The following is a 16,754-nucleotide window of genomic DNA, read 5'->3' as shown; positions in this document are numbered from 1 at the left end:
GCAGTTACAGACCTTTTCATACCCCTGCATGTGGCAGCTCGGAGTTGGACTGGGCCTCTGCCTGGGGGCTCACGGGCTGCACTGGTTCCGGCTCCCTGTCTCTCCACAGGGAGTCCGGACAGATCACTGACATGCTAGAGTAAACCACATGGAGTTAACAGGGCCACCAGTCTCCCAGCACAGGCTGAGTGGTAGTATAATACTCCAACATGCATGACAATACACAGTGGTGGGAATAGGACTCCGGTTGCATAGCAGTTTCACACATTCCAGGTTTTATTACGAGCTTGATTACCCACAGTGTGCAAAGCTCAGTGGCTTATTAAACACAGTAAAACCAGCAATGGATTATTTCCGTCCCTGAGGTATACAAGGCTAATGAAATTGTCTTGACCAGTTAGGGGAGTTGGATAGTAGTGTGTGTTGATAAGCCTGTTTTTCTGTGGTTCTTTCGCCTATGTCTAGTGATCACACTCCAGTGTTCCAGGGAGAGACGCTGCGCAGTCGCAGAAACAGCACAACACTTGTGAACCGCCACAGTCTGGTAAGCCTGCCCCGCTCACAGCAATGCCTGGCTCTCTAACACGGGGGTGATATTTAGATATAATATTAGAATAAAATGTGATGCTTTTCCACAGTCCCGTCGGTGATGTCAGAAATAGCTTCAGAATGCGGAGTTGTTCTGAAAAGCCAGACTGTGGGCTGGATTCGTTTTAGTTTTTTTCTTTGGTAGATCCCGTTCGTTCACAAATTTAAATACAATTTTACAGAAATGTTAAATTTATGTGAACTTCTGTGGCAGTTGAAGTGTCCCAGTCATAACTTTGAGCTAAAAAAAAAACATTTATGCAAATCCAGTCTATACATAGATATGAAACCTAACGTGGTACAATTGTGCACTTTGACTGAAGGGGATATAATTGGATATATAAAGTACTTGTGTTTCTGTATAGAATCTAACTAAAGGTGCAGGAACAAGCTCTTAATTAGCCACCCTACGTTTGTCAGACAATAGCAGTAGTTCTGAGGTTAAGACAATCAGATCTGATTCAAGAAGTTCGCTTTGACAGGAGTCTGAGTGTCACTACAGCTGCATTTCCAGCACATCCTGGCAAAGAGCAGCGCTCTCCACTGTCCTGTACGCTGGCTTGTGTCTCAGAGCAGCGCTCTCCACTGTCCTGTACGCTGGCGTGTGTCTCAGAGCAGCGCTCTCCACTGTCCTGTACGCTGGCGTGTGTCTCAGAGCAGCGCTCTCCACTGTCCTGTACGCTGGCGTGTGTCTCAGAGCAGCGCTCTCCACTGTCCTGTACGCTGGCGTGTGTCTCAGAGCAGCGCTCTCCACTGTCCTGTTCGCTGGCGTGTGTCTCAGAGCAGCGCTCTCCACTGTCCTGTACGCTGGCTTGTGTCTCAGAGCAGCGCTCTCCACTGTCCTGTTCGCTGGCATGTGTCTCAGAGCAGCGCTCTCCACTGTCCTGTACGCTGGCGTGTGTCTCAGAGCAGCGCTCTCCACTGTCCTGTACGCTGGCGTGTGTCTCAGAGCAGCGCTCTCCACTGTCCTGTACGCTGGCGTGTGTCTCAGAGCAGCGCTCTCCACTGTCCTGTACGCTGGCTTGTGTCTCAGAGCAGCGCTCTCCACTGTCCTGTACGCTGGCGTGTGTCTCAGAGCAGCGCTCTCCACTGTCCTGTACGCTGGCTTGTGTCTCAGAGCAGCGCTCTCCACTGTCCTGTACGCTGGCGTGTGTCTCAGAGCAGCGCTCTCCACTGTCCTGTACGCTGGCGTGTGTCTCAGAGCAGCGCTCTCCACTGTCCTGTTCGCTGGCGTGTGTCTCAGAGCAGCGCTCTCCACTGTCCTTTACGCTGGCTTGTGTCTCAGAGCAGCGGTCTCCACTGTCTTGTTCGCTGGCATGTGTCTCAGAGCAGTGCTCTCCACTGTCCTGTACGCTGGCTTGTGTCTCAGAGCAGCGCTCTCCACTATCCTGTACGCTGGCTTGTGTCTCAGCGTAGCGCTCTCCACTGTCCTGTTCGCTGGCGTGTGTCTCAGAGTAGCGCTCTCCACTGTCCTGTTCGCTGGCGTGTGTCTCAGAGCAGCGCTCTCCACTGTCCTGTTCGCTGGCGTGTGTCTCAGAGCAGCGCTCTCCACTGTCCTGTATGCTGGCTTGTGTCTCAGAGCAGCGGTCTCCACTGTCCTGTTCGCTGGCATGTGTCTCAGAGCAGTGCTCTCCACTGTCCTGTATGCTGGCTTGTGTCTCAGAGCAGCGCTCTCCACTGTCCTGTACGCTGGCGTGTGTCTCAGAGCAGCGCTGTCCACTATCCTGTACGCTGGCGTGTGTCTCAGAGCAGCGCTCTCCACTCTCCTGTACGCTAACCTGTGTGTCTCAGAGCAGCGGTCTCCACTCTCCTGTACGCTGATCTGTGTCTCTGTCTTTCCAGATCCCTCCCTCTTCGCCTGTTCGTGTTCCCAGCAGCCGGCTCTATCAGATCAAACAGGTAAAGATCTCCAATTCTATCAGCTGTTTTTGGATGTTAACCTATTTTTAGCTGTGCATTTTCAGTCGTGTTAAAGCACTGTATGTTATCAGGTATGCAGTGAAAAGCCCGCACTGCCACTGATCCCTTGTCGGCAGTGTTGTGAGCATAGGCTTGTGAAATATGTAGACAGGGGGCAGGGGTAGTGGTGACCTTAACAAACAAAATATGTGAAATTCTGCAAAATGGTAGATAAGGTGGACTTTAATGGAGCTGTGCATACAGAGGCTGAGTTTCACTGTGTCCTTCAGGAGGAAGGCGTAGACGTGATGAACAGGGAGACTGCTCGTGAGAGGTGAGTGTGGGGAACCTGGCCAGATCTCGCCCGTCCAAACACTGTGCTTTAAGATGACTGGTTTAATCTGTGGTCAGTCTTCTTGCTTTGTGTTTTTATTACAGTAGTGTGTGTGTGTGTGTTGTGCATGCAATAATATTCTGTTAGAATGGCTGTATCATTCACTTGCAATGTAACATGTACGTTTTTGCGCCTGTTGATCTGTGTGTGTGTTAGTGAGGGATTGTTAATGCCTGCTGCCTGTGTGCTCACACCTCTCTCCTTCTCTTTAAGGGAGGTGCAGGCAGCCATGCAGATGAGCCAGTCCTGGGAGGAGAGTCTTAGTCTGGTAACTAAAAGATGCCCTCAGATTTTATTGGCCTCAGATTTTAATGTTTATACAGCTCTGTAGTTGGCTGAAGAGCTCTTGAGTGCCCTTCAATTTTTTCAGTTCTCTCATTGAAACAACCTGGTTTTGCAGCATGAGAGCGTTTGTGGTGGTGATGATGATGATGCTGCAGTTTAAGACAATCGATCGCTACTTCATGGTACATGAGAACTGTTATGCATGTGGCAGCTCGGAGTTGGACCGGGCCTCTGCCTGGGGGCTCACGGGCTGCACTGGTTCCGGCTCCCTGTCTCTCCACAGGGAGTCCGGACAGACCACTGACATGCTAGAGTAAACCACATGGAGTTAACCGGGCCACCAGTCCCAGCACAGGCTGAGTGGTAGTATAATACTCCAACATGCATGACCATACACAGTGGTGGGAATAAGACTCCGGTTGCATAGCAGTTTCACCCTTTCCAGGTTTTATTACATGCTTGATTACCCACAGCGTGTATAGGGAACCAGCTCTGATGTGGCAGTATAAATCTCTGACATGACTGGCCCTCTCGCTGGTTATTCCTAAGCTTCTCTTCTCCTCTTGTCTCAGAGTGATAATGACTTGGACAAGTCTGCGTCTCCAAAGCGGATTGATTTTGTTCCTGTGTCCCCAGCTCCGTCTCCCACCAGAGGGATTGGGAAGGTAGGAGGCTTGGCTGTAGTTTGCATCGTCTCATGCTGTACCAGGTACTGCGAGTGCTGGGATGTTACCAGTACCTCCTGGCATTAATCCTACTCGTTCACATGCCAGCAGCTTTCTCATCATTTGTCAAAGGATTTATTTCATTTAGTTTCCTTCAGTGCAATCTCTTTGCTAATTGACGCAGTCTTCCAGTGAATGTTTAGTATTGTGTTAATGCATGTAATTCAGTTCAGTGTGTGAGCCTTGTTACCACCCTGTAAATATATATCTGTTTTGTTTCAGCAATGTTTCTCGCCGTCTCTGCAGATCTTCGTGAGCAGTAACGGGCTTCCTCCCAGCCCTGTCCCCAGTCCCACCAGACGCTTTGCAACGTGAGTCAAACCATCCAAAAAAACAACCACAGAGCAGAACCTGCACACAGCCCCCTCAACCACAGAGCAGAACCTGCACACAGCCCCCTCAACCACAGAGCAGTACCTGCACATAGCCACTTCAGAACCGAAGAGCAGCCACTTCAGAACCACAGAGCAGGAGACCAGTAAACGTTTCAGTGCGTGATTCTGTTTATTTATGTTGCAGACGAAGGAGTCAAAGTCCCATTAACTGTATCCGACCGAGTGCCCTTGGACCCCTCAAAAGAAAAGGTATAAATATCATCCTCATCATTATTAAATACACTTCCGTCTCGAATCCCTGGGATTTGGATTCAAATACTTTTTAGTTAGAAACATATCGCTCTAGCAGGGGAGTGATCACATTAAAGTCAGATGTATATAAATATTAAAATAATACAAGTGTGTTTTATTAACCAGCAGGCCCTCAGACACCTGCATGTCCTATTTTGTGTGTTGCTTATCATCTTTTGTGTGTGTTGGTTTTTTTTTTACAGGTGAAATGGAAACGGAGAGCCAGCCGAAGAGACTGTTCCAGGGGACGACCACCATGCTGACTCCTGACATGTCGCACCTGCCCGACCTCGGCTCCTGGTGAGGCTCGGGAGAGCGCTCCCCGGGGAGGGTGCAGCCAGTCCAGGATCGATGCTGTGCATTAGATTAAATCTAAGCACAATGCAGTTTATCTCGTAGCCCAGTTCTGTAGTGAACGGCACCCTATCATTGCGGTTGGAGTCCAGTGTGCTGGGGATGTAGTGAAGACACCCCTAGATAGACACTGGTCTTTGTACAAATCTAGAAAAATACTGATCCGACTGACCTTATAATTTAGACAGGTTGAGCATCAGAATGTGGGGGCAGCTGTCTGAGCAGGTGTAGTGCACCTCCTTTTCATATGTAGATGCATATACTGCACCTGTAGGCTACTGTGTGCTTTTTAATTTTTTTACACTGATGGCCCTGTTTGTCTTAACAGCTGTGCTGCTGACGATGGCTGTTATTGACACACTGGGTGTCAGGGTCTCTTCCACTGCATGTGGCAGCTCGGAGTTGGACCGGGCCTCTGCCTGGGGGCTCACAGGCTGTACTGGTTCCGGCTCCCTGTCTCTCCACAGGGAGTCCGGACAGATCACTGACATGCTAGAGTAAACCACATGGAGTTAACAGGGCCATCAGTCTCCCAGCACAGGCTGAGTGGTAGTATAATACTCCAACACATACATAGGGATGGGAATAAGACTCCGGTTGCATAGCAGTTTCACCCACTCCAGGTTTTATTAGAAGCTTGATTAGCCCCAGTGTGCATAGGGAATCTGCTCAGACTTGGTAGTATAAATCTCTGACGTGACTAGCACCGTTCTGGTTCTGTATTCTATAGACGGCAGTGGTGTAGTGGAGCTGGAGCACTGCATTGGTACTGTATTCTATAGACAGCAGTGGTGTAGTGGAGCTGGAGCACTGCATTGGTACTGTATTCTATAGACAGCAGTGTGTAGTGGAGCTGGAGCACTGCATTGGTACTGTATTCTATAGACAGCAGTGTGTAGTGGAGCTGGAGCACTGCATTGGTACTGTATTCTATAGACAGCAGTGGTGTAGTGGAGCTGGAGCACTGCATTGGTACTGTATTATATAGACAGCAGTGTGTAGTGGAGCTGGAGCACTGCATTGGTACTGTATTATATAGACAGCAGTGTGTAGTGGAGCTGGAGCACTGCATTGGTACTGTATTCTATAGACAGCAGTGTAGCTGGAGCACTGCATTGGTACTGTATTATATAGACAGCAGTGTGTAGTGGAGCTGGAGCACTGCATTGGTAGTGTATTCTATAGACAGCAGTGTGTAGTGGAGCTGGAGCACTGCACTGGTACTGTATTCTGTAGACCGCAGTGGTGTAGTGGAGGCGGAGCACTGCATTGGTACTGTATTCTATAGACAGCAGTGTGTAGTGGAGCTGGAGCACTGCATTGGTACTGTATTCTGTAGACCGCAGTGGTGTAGTGGAGGTGGAGCACTGCATTGGTACTGTATTCTATAGACAGCAGTGTGTAGTGGAGCTGGAGCACTGCATTGGTACTGTATTCTGTAGACCGCAGTGGTGTAGTGGAGGTGGAGCACCATTCTGGTTCTGTATTCTATAGACCGCAGTGGTGTAGTGGAGGTGGAGCACTGCACTGGTACTGTATTCTATAGACAGCAGTGGAGCTGGAGCACTGCACTGGTACTGTATTCTGTAGACCGCAGTGGTGTAGTGGAGGTGGAGCACTGCACTGGTACTGTATTCTATAGACAGCAGTGGAGCTGGAGCACTGCATTGGTACTGTATTCTATAGACAGCAGTGGAGCTGGAGCACTGCACTGGTACTGTATTCTGTAGACCGCAGTGGTGTAGTGGAGGTGGAGCACCATTCTGGTTCTGTATTCTATAGACAGCAGTGGTGTGCCGGAACTAGCGTAATAGGTAAGCTACGTCACATGACTCTCCTCTCCCGCACAACTGTCTGATTCAGTCTTAAGTCTGCAGTTCTCTTGATGCATTAGCAACTACTTCTTTCAAGAAGGCTGACAGACGATGGCAACAGTGCTTCCGGGAACCAGCCCCTTCACATGCAGGAGCACACCACTGGTTTTAATGATTTCCCAGCAATGATCTTTCTCTCTCTCTCTGCAGTCTATCTTCGCGGTTCCTGGATGGCAGTCTGCGCAGACTGGGCTCCTCCTCGGACTCCCCCGCCAAGATGGACTCCTCTTCGGACTCCCCTGCGGAGATGGGCTCCTCGTCGCAGTGCCCCTACCCCTGCTCTTCATTCAGCCCTGTGCTTGACCGGTCTCCCAAGTGACCTTCTGCTGAACCAAACGCCTGCTGGGCTTAGTTACTTTGAGTTTTTGTTCTTTTACTTTAAGGATTGTTTACAGTTTAATGCAGAACAGTTCAGCAGCTTTTTGTGTGTGTGTTTGTGAGGTGCACTGACCTGCAGTTCAGCGTTAGCGATGAAGAGATCAATGGACAGGAGGTGCTGGTCAAGCTGTAGTCACAATGGCATCTGTTTAATTTTCAGAAGGGTAAGCAAGTTAGGGGGCGTGCTCACGGGGAAAATTGGCAAACGAATTGGGTGGTGGTGTGTTTTTTTTCTTCCTCTAATAGAAAAAAAACTGATTTTGTGACATTGCTCTGAGGTGCTTGATAAGTGACAAGTTTAAACTGGAAATAGCAAAATAACCTTTTTTTTTTTTTTTTTTTTTTTTTTTTTTTTTGCTGGGATGTAAATATTGCTGAAGTTGAATAGCAGTTTGGGCCATTCCAGGTTTTCATCTTGCTTTAGTGAAGCTGTAGAGAGGAAACTCTTAGGGTGGCATTAAACTGCCAGTAAAACCTGGAATAACTGCGAGTGCTCAACGAATCATTTCTTTTTCTCCCATCCTTGGCTGTACTTGACTTTCGTGTCTCCAGAAGCACTGGCGCTGTGGTGTGAATGTCCCTGGCAGGGATTGGACACTAGACGAGGGTTTTTCACACACCTAACCGAGACGTACACACTACTTCACTCTACCCTGTTTCTGCACAAGTGAACTGCAATCCCAGCTGCAGTATTTTAAGACCCATTCGAACGGGTGTTTCATTGAATGAATAAGTAGGCTGCTTGTTATAGTGAAAGAGAGAATCGTTTAATATATTTGATAACGGTTATAAAGAGGACAGCGTTGAAGTGGAATTCTTCATCAGTGGGGGTAATGCTGCTTTCACTCTGCACTTTAGAGCACTTGATCAAGGACAAGGGTGTGGAGTCTGTTTAAACGTGGCTGGCGTTTGTAGTGTGCAGAGTACAGATGTGTGTTTGGGAGTGGAATCGAGCTCTGCAGTTACTCTTTCAAACCGGGGTATGCTTTTTATTTGTGTTTGTTGAAGAGCAGCTTTAATGTAAACTGGAGATCCAGCATCCAGGCTGTGTGACGATGTGTTCCTGAAGTGGTCTGGTGCTGTGGTCTGCACATTTAAAAGCTTTGTTCATATTGGCAGACGTTTATTATAAGTTGCACACCCTGTCATTCTTTACTTGCATTAAAAACTGGGATTGCAGAAATGATCGGGCATATTATCGCAGGTCTCCCGTCACTAAATCCAGCGCTGTTTCCATCTGACCCCTCGAAGCCTTTCTGATTACGTGTGTGTTCTCTTTAGCCTGTCGTAGATCAGCCAGGATCGCACTAGGATTATTAAGAAGCGTTCTACAGTATCACGCTAAGTTTGTAATATGAGAGTCTATAGGCTATGCTGCCAGAGTTGTGAACCATGTGTGGTTTTTTTTGCATTTATTTTTTATGTGTAGATATATATCTTGATCTACCTTACCCTGGCCAAGCGCTGCTTCCTCTCCAGTGGCTGTCATTACACTAGTTTTGAAGTGGTTTTTGCTCTCGTTTTGCAGCATAAGCACATTAGTACAGTTTAGAATTGCGCTTGAGTTTAATGAAGTTAGAGTCCCTATTCTACAGTCTCCATGGAGTTGTATTGAAGACTCTGTCCAGACTGCACTTCTCATCTTTATGTTTGTAGTGATCTGCGCTCTGTTTGTCAGATGGATGAGAGACGGGCTGAACATTCATGGGGAGATTTTTTTAAAAGTAAAAAAGCAGCAAACTGAAATGTATTTATTTTTTTGGGGGGGTGGCAGGCGGTTCAAAAAAATGATCACCACTTTTACAATGTTTTTATTTTATAAATCAAATGTTATGTGCAATTTAATTTTTATATATATATATATATATATATATATATATATATATATATATATATATATATATATATATATATATAACACACACACACACACACACACACTATGTGTAAACTTGTGCACAAAGTCAAGTTCACAGTTCACCAACCACTAAGTGGTTGGTTGTAGTATTTTTATTTTAAATTAATTTTATAAATATGTATATATTTCATTTAGGTAGATTATTTGCTGAGTTTACAAAAAAAAGTTCAGAATTTAAAATGTCCATTGAAGTCTACATGTTGCCTTTGTGCAAGTGCAAGTGATTGTAAGTGTGGTATGTGAATATATTGTAAAACAGAGAGGGGGCTGCTTCCCATGGCTTGCAATCGTATATATGTATTCTCAAGATTGTAGATTTAAAGAAACCAGCAACAGGAGAGGAGGAGGTTTAATAAAAATAATTGTGTGTTTCTGATAACACTTCTGTTTGTTTATTCTTTTTGTTAATACAAGAAGCACCTTGTACAGGTTTGATCCTCTCTTGTTTCCACGTGTTCCACTATACCTGTAGATTGTATTTTCTTGTACAGGTTTGATCCTCTCTTGTTTCCACGTGTTCCACTGTACCTGTGGATTGTATTTTCTTGTACAGGTTTGATCCTCTCTTGTTTCCACGTGTTCCACTGTACCTGTGGATTGTATTTTCCTCACTCTCTCTTAAAGGGAATATGCATATTGTAAAGTCCCAGAAGGCAGCGTGATTTCTGTACAATAACCCCAGCAGGGTTAGAATCAATTCCTCGTTCTTTTTTAAAATCGATTCCCTTTTAATCAATTCCAACACAGCCTTGATCACAATTGCAATTGGCAGTACTGTGTTAAAACAAGTTACTTCAGTTGAAGTCACTGTTAGTCAATTAAACTGTCTTCAGATGAAGTTAGGACTTGCCCTGCCCCTCTGTATTGTAATCCCTGTACATGCTTTATGTATTTACACATTGCAGGATTGAAAGAGATTTGCTTCTGGCTTGTAAGTAAATAAAGGATTCGCTGTACAGCTGCCTGCTTGCCTTGCCTCTCTGTTTCGGATTCCCGGTTATGGGTGTGTGATGACGTCATCCCTTGATGTCATTGAGTTGGGTTTATTAAGATGAAGTGGTTACTATCTGTGGAATAACTTCTGGTAGCAGACTTGCTGGAGTTTCCTATTGCCAGTACAAATTCTACTCCCTGATGCCAGTCAAATGGATGGTTTATATATGAATTTGTTTTGTTCAGCTACTTGCAGAAGCAATAATGCCTGCCTTTTATTGAGTACTGGTCTGTGGAAGCCTCAGAAATTGACACTTCAAAAATATGGCAAGTGATCTTTTAACGGGGCAGGGCGTGGCTGCAGTGTCGGAGGTGCAGGTGGAAAGCACTGTGGTTTTGTCGTGGGGCTGATCGGTATTCCCAAGCACTTTCACGTGGAAGCTGGTGCCTTGCCTAGCAAACTAATGTTCCCGTAAGGAAGTAATGGCACAGAGGATACTTGCGGTGGAGAATTACTAGAAGCAGGAGGTGGCGAGGTAAGTGTAAGAATATTGCCAATGCAGAGTTTTGGTTTAATGCTGGAAAGCGTGCAATTAATGAAATGAATATATTTTTAGTCCTTGACGCAATTGGCTATTGCCAGTTAAATTTCCCGCAATACCTGAGTTAATGGCTATGTTCAAAATGTATTGAACTTTGTTTAACTTTTGCGTTGGTGTTTTAATAATATGCTATAAAATAGACTATTTTTTTTAAAAAAGGATGTGCTGTTTTAGGCACACTTCTGTCCTTCACATTCAGCTTTTTAAAACTTGTTTCAACTATTTTTTTTTATGTGCTGTTGTACAAAAAAATCTTCAAAATTGGTGAAATCTGTGAGTAATTAGGGCAGTGGTGTGAAGTCTGGCTGCCCTGTTTGTACCTGCTAACTCTTTACTGTTTATTTTCAGGTCAGACTGCAGTCAGATGTCATTAACAGGCAGTAAGTGTGTTTTTTGTTTGTCTTTGTATAATTGTAGTTTTTTTTACAGTAAGAAGGGTGAGATTCAGTTTGTTTGGAAGCGTGCTCTAAGTGGATCTGTGCCTTAGGACATCTGGAGCAGGAGAGGTGTCTGAGCCCCTCTCCATCTCGCTCCGGTCCAGACTGGAGTTGGCTGTCCGGGGACACGCCAGAGCTCAGGACAGCCGACCCTCCCTGCTGTCGAGCGAGACTGCGAATCCCAGCGGTCTTGCAGAGGTACAGATGCTAGCTGTTGCTATGGGAACTGGGGAGGGCGTGGCACGTCAGAGTTCTGATTCGTCCCACTTCCTTAGCATGCAGCAACCTCGCTCTCACTTGCTCTTTGGGGACTCGGGCGGGTCTGCCCTGCTTTGGAAGCCTTCGGAGGGGGGGGGGGGGGCTGGTGTGGACGCTGTGTGCGAAGCCCCTGGTTCAGGTATCGGTCCATTTCTCTCTGGGTTCACTCCAGGCACCCAGACTGAGGCCTCACTGCTGCACAGTAGGAGGGGGGGGGGGGGGGGCAGGTGCACAGACACAACAGAAGGCTGTCTCCCTTGGCAACCAGCTTTTAGCCAATCCCTAAGCTGGAGCTAGCCAGAGGAGTTTTATGTCAAAGTGCTGGGTCCCCAAAGGACAGTGAAATAGGTAAACAGTATTTTATATCCGATCTGTGTATTAAAGCTGTTGCTGTGGTCGGTGAATCTGGTAATAGGCGCCTCTCATATAAGGAGGTTACTGATGTGCAGATCAAATGTGTTTAAAGAAAGAAGCTGGGACTTTATCGGGGTGGGATTGACCCGTTAATGGAAACGGAGCAACCAAAAAATAACAAGAAGGCAGCCAAGGGGTTACATTTGAATGACACTTTAATAAAATGTTTCAGTTTTTCAATAGAAAACCCTGCAGTGTTGACCGTGAATCGGGACCCCCTTCCCCCTCCCTCTCCCCGGACAGCCCCCTGCTTGGAGAAGCACTGTGGTTTCAGCCCGTCCTGCTAGAACGTCGCGTGATGCATTCCCTTCTCTGTGTCGCTGTAACAGTTTAATCACGTGATTTATTATGAAATGACTTCCCTGCCCCCCTCCCGGGTCAGTTTCCACTCCGCGTGTCTGCAGTGCGCTTCTCCCAAGTCCATTCACAAGGCTACTCGAACCCGGGGCACTTCATGTCCGGAGAATAACCATTGTGACAAGACCTGTGTGAAATAAATACATACATTCAAAATAAACTTTCCTCAAGACATTTCTACTAATCTACTAATTAAGACTCATTTCAAATCTGTTTGAGCCACACTGGGTTTCACTCCTGGCTTTCATGGACTGGTGAATTTTACACTTTTGGAATTCCAAAACCCATTCAGTGCCATTGTTCTCATCTACTTGTTTTTAAATTCTTTAACTATACTCTTACGATCACTTGCTCTCATTTTGTAATTCGCGGAAGTGAAGTCTAAATGTAATTACATAAATACATGCTTGTGTTATGATACTGTTTTGAAAGGAAAATGAATTTGGTAGACAGTGGGTTAACTGCAGAGCTGATCTGCTCTTCTTGGTTCCTCCCTCTGTGTAAACACCAATCAGCAGAGATGTAGAGAGAGCTCTGTAGCCCCTGCGGTGAGTCATGTCTTTTTTTTTTTCCCACCCTCCTCTGCTCTCTCTGTGCCTGGTACTCACCTAATACATAAGCAGCGACTAGTTTCTTGTTAACACTTAAATGGAGGTAGACCGGCACTCTGGACTCAAGTTCACCCAGTGTGGGCAGCATGAGGGCAGCCACGCACACCAGGCCCAGGAACACAGTGAGGAGGCTGGGCCCTGCAGAGGCTGCTCTGCTTTCTAGAGATGGAGGGAAACAGCTTTGTAGTTACAGCCGCCAGGACAATGCTGTACAAGCACCCGCTGACTGGCACTGTTAGACATGCACTTAAGGAAATGTACTGTGAGCAATGATAGAGATGTGAGAGAGCACACCAAACCCCATGCACTCAGAAACCACGACAGAGATCTTGAACTTGTGCGCTGGCAAGCTGTGAGCCAGTGATGTTGGACAGGGTGATGCCCTGTGTTCTGCTTGGTCTGTATAATGTGCACAGTGAAGAGCTACACAGTGCCATCTGGTGGAAGTTGTGGGTAACTGCATAGGATACTATCTCTTGCTGCTTTGGTTTTTGGATTTGAATGCCTTCTGGTAAATGTTTGCCTGCTTGTGATGCGTGGAGGCATGCTGGTGAGATATTGGCAAAAGCTTGACGTAAAAATATAAGATTGCATTTCAAAATGAACCCAGAAGTGTTTCTGTATCTTCAGACAGATGTGAATGTGTGCTGTAAAGCTCATGCTTGGAGATATTCAATGGGACAGGAGTGCTGTGTGTTTGTGTAAAGTGTTGCACAGATCTAATTGAACCCTTTCAGTTCTGAATTATTTCTGTCGAGCTGAAGAATGCAAATTGAAGTTATGTGATGTGAAACAGAACTCCTTTTTACTGAGTATGCATAAGAACAGGACAAAGATGTTTTGTACACACAGTACATTGAAGTACCAAAATATAAGACCTCTTAACAGCACTAAGAGAAGGCAGGATCTTCAGATCTGAAAAAAATCGGTAGTGCAGCATGAAAGGGCCACATGACATGACTGAATTATACAGGGCAATTTAGATGTTACTCAACACTTATTTTGAAACCATTTTCAATGCAGTTTGTATAACTGATTGTTCTTAGTGTGACTAAGTGTTCCACCTGGTGGCTAGCTGTGGTATTACCTTGCTGGAAGGAGGCTTGCTCAAAGAAGACGCTCTCTGCCAGGTGCTCTTTGATCCTCTTCTCCTCCTGCTGTTTCTGCTGCCGGGGCTCCTGTGTGGAGGGCAGCAGAGTAGCAATCACCTCCTTCCTCCCCAGGGCCTTGCGCTGGCTCTGCTCCGACACCTGCAGCCGGAACTTGTCTATCACACCGTAGTGACAGGCACGCACATCCCGGTGACGGATCACGCTGCATGAGAACAACACTGTTACTGAACAGCAGGGGGCGTGCTTTCCATCTGCAGCTACAGTGTCTACAGCAGGGGGGGTCCAACCCCGGTCCTGGAGGGCAATTCCACTCCAAGTTTAACAGGTAAAATGAGATAATTAACTACTTCAGGGTCTGGATAGAGGTTTAACTGGTTCAATTTTTTTTTTTTTTTTTCACTTCTAAAACAGACCAAGAGAACTGAGTTTTTCCATCAAACAAGACTGTTGTTGAATGGCCTAGCAGACTGTCGGGTGTCTGACCTGGCATGCCTGAAGAAAGGGGTCTGTACTTACATGTCAACGCAGCACTGTGGCTTCACAGCACCAGCAGAATCCACCACCGCATACTTGCTGGGAGCTGTGCACAGGACTGAAATACAACACAGAATACAAATCTGTGAGGGTAGTGCGAGTGCAACAGTGGACATGTCCGTGCTCCAGGATACAGGCTGCTTGCACCACCTCCTCCCCTGGGCCAGCCCCCTGCTGCACTGCCTGCACCACCTCCTCCCCTGGGCCAGCCCCCAGCTGCACTGCCCGCACCGAGCGGCGCCAGGCACTTGCTACATGGTAAAGCGCTTTAGTACATGAAAGGTGCAATAATGGTTTTCTTTTAGGAAAGCTAAAAGTAGAGCTAGATTTAGCTGCCTCCTAATCATCTAACCCACTTTGAGACTTTGTCTGCTTTTCAATTGGATGCTGGCGCTTGGTTCTACCAGACTCTGCTAAGTTCGGGCTTGTTCTGTGGATATTTGCTCAGGTTCCTGCAGTAATGTTGATGCTCAGAGTTGCGTCCTTTCAGCCTGACTAGCTCACCTGGGCAGAAACAGTGTTGTGTGGATTTGGCCTGCAACCAAGTGAAGGCTGGAATAAATATGTTGAAACTCTGAATCTTTACTTTTGCAAAAAGTCGGCAAATAGGATTCCACAGGCTCGGATTACGGCAGCTGGGTTCTGGTGCCGAGAAGTGTTCCAGGAATGACTGAACAGACACAATGAAAACCCCTCCACATATCATAAAGGCAGCCCCACCGAGATGCTCTGCGTCTGAACCGGGCTGCTGCTGCTGCAGCTTCACCTACCTTTGAATTTTAAGGCAAACTCGTAGGGGTTGTACAGGGTGAGCACCTGCTTGTGCGAGGCCTGGTCGTCAGCGTAGAAGGCGAGTTCTGTGGGGAACACGAAGACGGGAAGACTTCCTTCCACCAGCTCAGGCTGCCGTCTGTGCTGCTGCATTGACACGGCCTCGTCTCTCTCTCTCTCTCTCTCTGCAGCTCCACACGCTCGCGCCGGGCTCTGAGGTGTCTCCTCTTCCGCACGTCGGCCTCAATGCCTTAACTGCATGGTGAGCAGCCTGTATGAACAGAGGTGGTAGTGACCTGAACAGCAAGCCGTGTGGACAGGGCACAGCATCTCCTTGTGCTGCACCTCCAGCTCTGGATAAGCAGCTTCTCTCCTTTCACCTTGCCCTAAGCTTTTTATTTACTCTTTTCAAGGGACCGTTGCACTGCATACAGACTACACAAACACACTATAGAGAATCGTAATTAAAATCGCATTTTCTTATATTTAAATAAATAAATCTAGTCTAATAAATGTAGACGTTTGATAGGCTTCTTTATTGGGTAGAGGGGACTGATTTCCCCAGACACAAACCCTCCCCCAGTCCTATCCCAGCCTGACCACGTGTGTGTGTGTGTTTTAACATTTAGAGTTATTGTAGTATATTTTAAATGTTCAACACTAGCTCCCCAGTTTGCGAGGGAGAACAGCGTGACAGGCAGTCTCTCAAAATGCTCCGCGCACCTATCCTCCGTGTGCACAGGAAAACCAATGCAGGCTTGATAGGCTCTACGGTGGCCATTTTATTCTAAATATATATATGATAATATAAGACACCGTCTAGGCATAGAACCTCGAGGCATGGACACAGCTTCTCTTAAATGACAGCTTTCTCTCTTCTCGATTGACCCCCCTCTCTCTCTCTCTCTCTCTCTCAGATCCACATGGCTAATCACGTGAGTGTGTTTACAGCTAGCTGAAGCAGTACGATTGCAGGGTTTTGCAATACCACTATATGACAGTGTATTTATATTCTCAATGTCAGTCAGAGACCGTTGTTTACAGGTGGGTAGCTCTCAATTACTCGTCTTTCTAGTGTGTTCAGAGTCCATCTCATTACACGTTTTCATTGTATTTGATATAACGGTCTAGTGATTTACAACTCTCCCACCGAAACGCACCTATCGTCTACAGTCTGTTTTATATCGGGTCAGGACATTTCGAAAAAATCTAAGTGGCCTTTGAACTAAACAATGGTATTTATTTCAGTAGAAAAGTCTTCCTGTCATACCGATGGTGGCTGATACGTAATGTAATATATTAAATGATAATAACGATGAGGTAAGCGACACCCCATTGCCATCGTCCAGGCGTACCCGCTGTAGCACACCGAGCCCGAAACGCAGCTGTGCTAACAGGAGCGTCCCGCACACAAGCCTAACGACACTGTCATGTAATTAACATGCTGTCACTAGCGCGGGTGTGCCTCCCCAAGCAGACTGGCATTGTGTCACTTTATCAATCGTTCACTTTGTAACCAATATAGTATACAGTTACAGTAGCGATATATCCACCACGAATGACAGCACACAAACACAAGCAGCCACTTCGCTAACCAAGGCAGAACAACACTAGCATTAATTACACGAAATGCTCCTTAAACTAAACGCATTGAGCTGACTGTGCTGGGCAAAAAACAAACAGC

At 46.6% G+C, this 16,754-nt stretch overlaps 2 protein-coding genes, 1 long non-coding RNA gene and 3 other non-coding genes across 6 annotated transcripts; 5 read left to right on the top strand and 1 right to left on the bottom strand.

Annotated features, from left to right (window-relative positions):
* The first annotated feature begins 57 nt into the window (after positions 1 to 57).
* LOC121309215 lies at positions 58 to 213 on the top strand. Its single transcript, XR_005948614.1, has one exon. It is a non-coding gene; the product is annotated as a small nucleolar RNA U109 (small nucleolar RNA).
* A 126-nt stretch (positions 214 to 339) lies between these two features.
* Positions 340 to 8,906, top strand: LOC121309212 (P2R1A-PPP2R2A-interacting phosphatase regulator 1-like). The gene is made up of 9 exons (XM_041242120.1): positions 340 to 544; positions 2,431 to 2,487; positions 2,778 to 2,821; positions 3,095 to 3,149; positions 3,739 to 3,831; positions 4,114 to 4,202; positions 4,411 to 4,475; positions 4,721 to 4,817; positions 6,896 to 8,906. The coding sequence occupies exons 1-9, from the start codon at positions 458 to 460 to the stop codon at positions 7,062 to 7,064; spliced, it is 756 nt and encodes a 251-aa protein (XP_041098054.1). The 5' UTR covers positions 340 to 457; the 3' UTR covers positions 7,065 to 8,906.
* Positions 3,398 to 3,551, top strand: LOC121309217. Its single transcript, XR_005948616.1, has one exon. It is a non-coding gene; the product is annotated as a small nucleolar RNA U109 (small nucleolar RNA).
* LOC121309216 lies at positions 5,303 to 5,442 on the top strand. The gene has a single exon (XR_005948615.1). It is a non-coding gene; the product is annotated as a small nucleolar RNA U109 (small nucleolar RNA).
* Positions 8,907 to 9,263: 357 nt separating the features above from the next.
* LOC121309214 lies at positions 9,264 to 10,002 on the top strand. The gene is made up of 2 exons (XR_005948613.1): positions 9,264 to 9,470; positions 9,533 to 10,002. It is a non-coding gene; the product is annotated as an uncharacterized LOC121309214 (long non-coding RNA).
* Positions 10,003 to 11,656: 1,654 nt separating this feature from the next.
* On the bottom strand, positions 11,657 to 15,761 carry LOC121309213 (motile sperm domain-containing protein 1-like). Its single transcript, XM_041242121.1, has 5 exons — positions 15,070 to 15,761; positions 14,282 to 14,357; positions 13,741 to 13,967; positions 12,651 to 12,812; positions 11,657 to 12,169 (listed from the first exon to the last, which is right to left on the bottom strand). Exons 1-5 carry the CDS (start codon positions 15,221 to 15,223, stop codon positions 12,138 to 12,140), a joined length of 651 nt encoding a protein of 216 aa, XP_041098055.1. The 5' UTR covers positions 15,224 to 15,761; the 3' UTR covers positions 11,657 to 12,137.
* Between the last annotated feature and the right edge of the window lie 993 nt (positions 15,762 to 16,754).

Source organism: Polyodon spathula, unplaced genomic scaffold (assembly GCF_017654505.1).
Source record: "Polyodon spathula isolate WHYD16114869_AA unplaced genomic scaffold, ASM1765450v1 scaffolds_1009, whole genome shotgun sequence".
In the NCBI taxonomy this organism is placed as follows: Eukaryota; Metazoa; Chordata; class Actinopteri; order Acipenseriformes; family Polyodontidae; genus Polyodon; species Polyodon spathula.
The sequence above is the reverse complement of the archived record's forward strand: the minus strand, read 5'-3'. Positions and strand labels throughout refer to the sequence as shown.

Excerpts from the sequence above, each read along its gene's own strand:
- LOC121309212 (XM_041242120.1), top strand. The coding sequence starts at position 458 with ATGTCTAGTGATCACACTCCAGTGTTCCAGGGAGAGACGCTGCGCAGT. Across the intron at positions 2,822-3,094 it reads AGGGAGACTGCTCGTGAGAG|GGAGGTGCAGGCAGCCATGC; the intron begins GTGAGTGTGGGG and ends CTTCTCTTTAAG. Across the intron at positions 3,832-4,113 it reads CCACCAGAGGGATTGGGAAG|CAATGTTTCTCGCCGTCTCT; the intron begins GTAGGAGGCTTG and ends GTTTTGTTTCAG.
- LOC121309213 (XM_041242121.1), bottom strand. The coding sequence starts at position 15,223 with ATGCAGCAGCACAGACGGCAGCCTGAGCTGGTGGAAGGAAGTCTTCCC. Across the intron at positions 13,968-14,281 it reads CCACAGTGCTGCGTTGACAT|CGTGATCCGTCACCGGGATG; the intron begins GTAAGTACAGAC and ends GTTCTCATGCAG. Across the intron at positions 12,170-12,650 it reads AGTCGCTGCTTATGTATTAG|GTCTTGTCACAATGGTTATT; the intron begins GTGAGTACCAGG and ends TATTTCACACAG.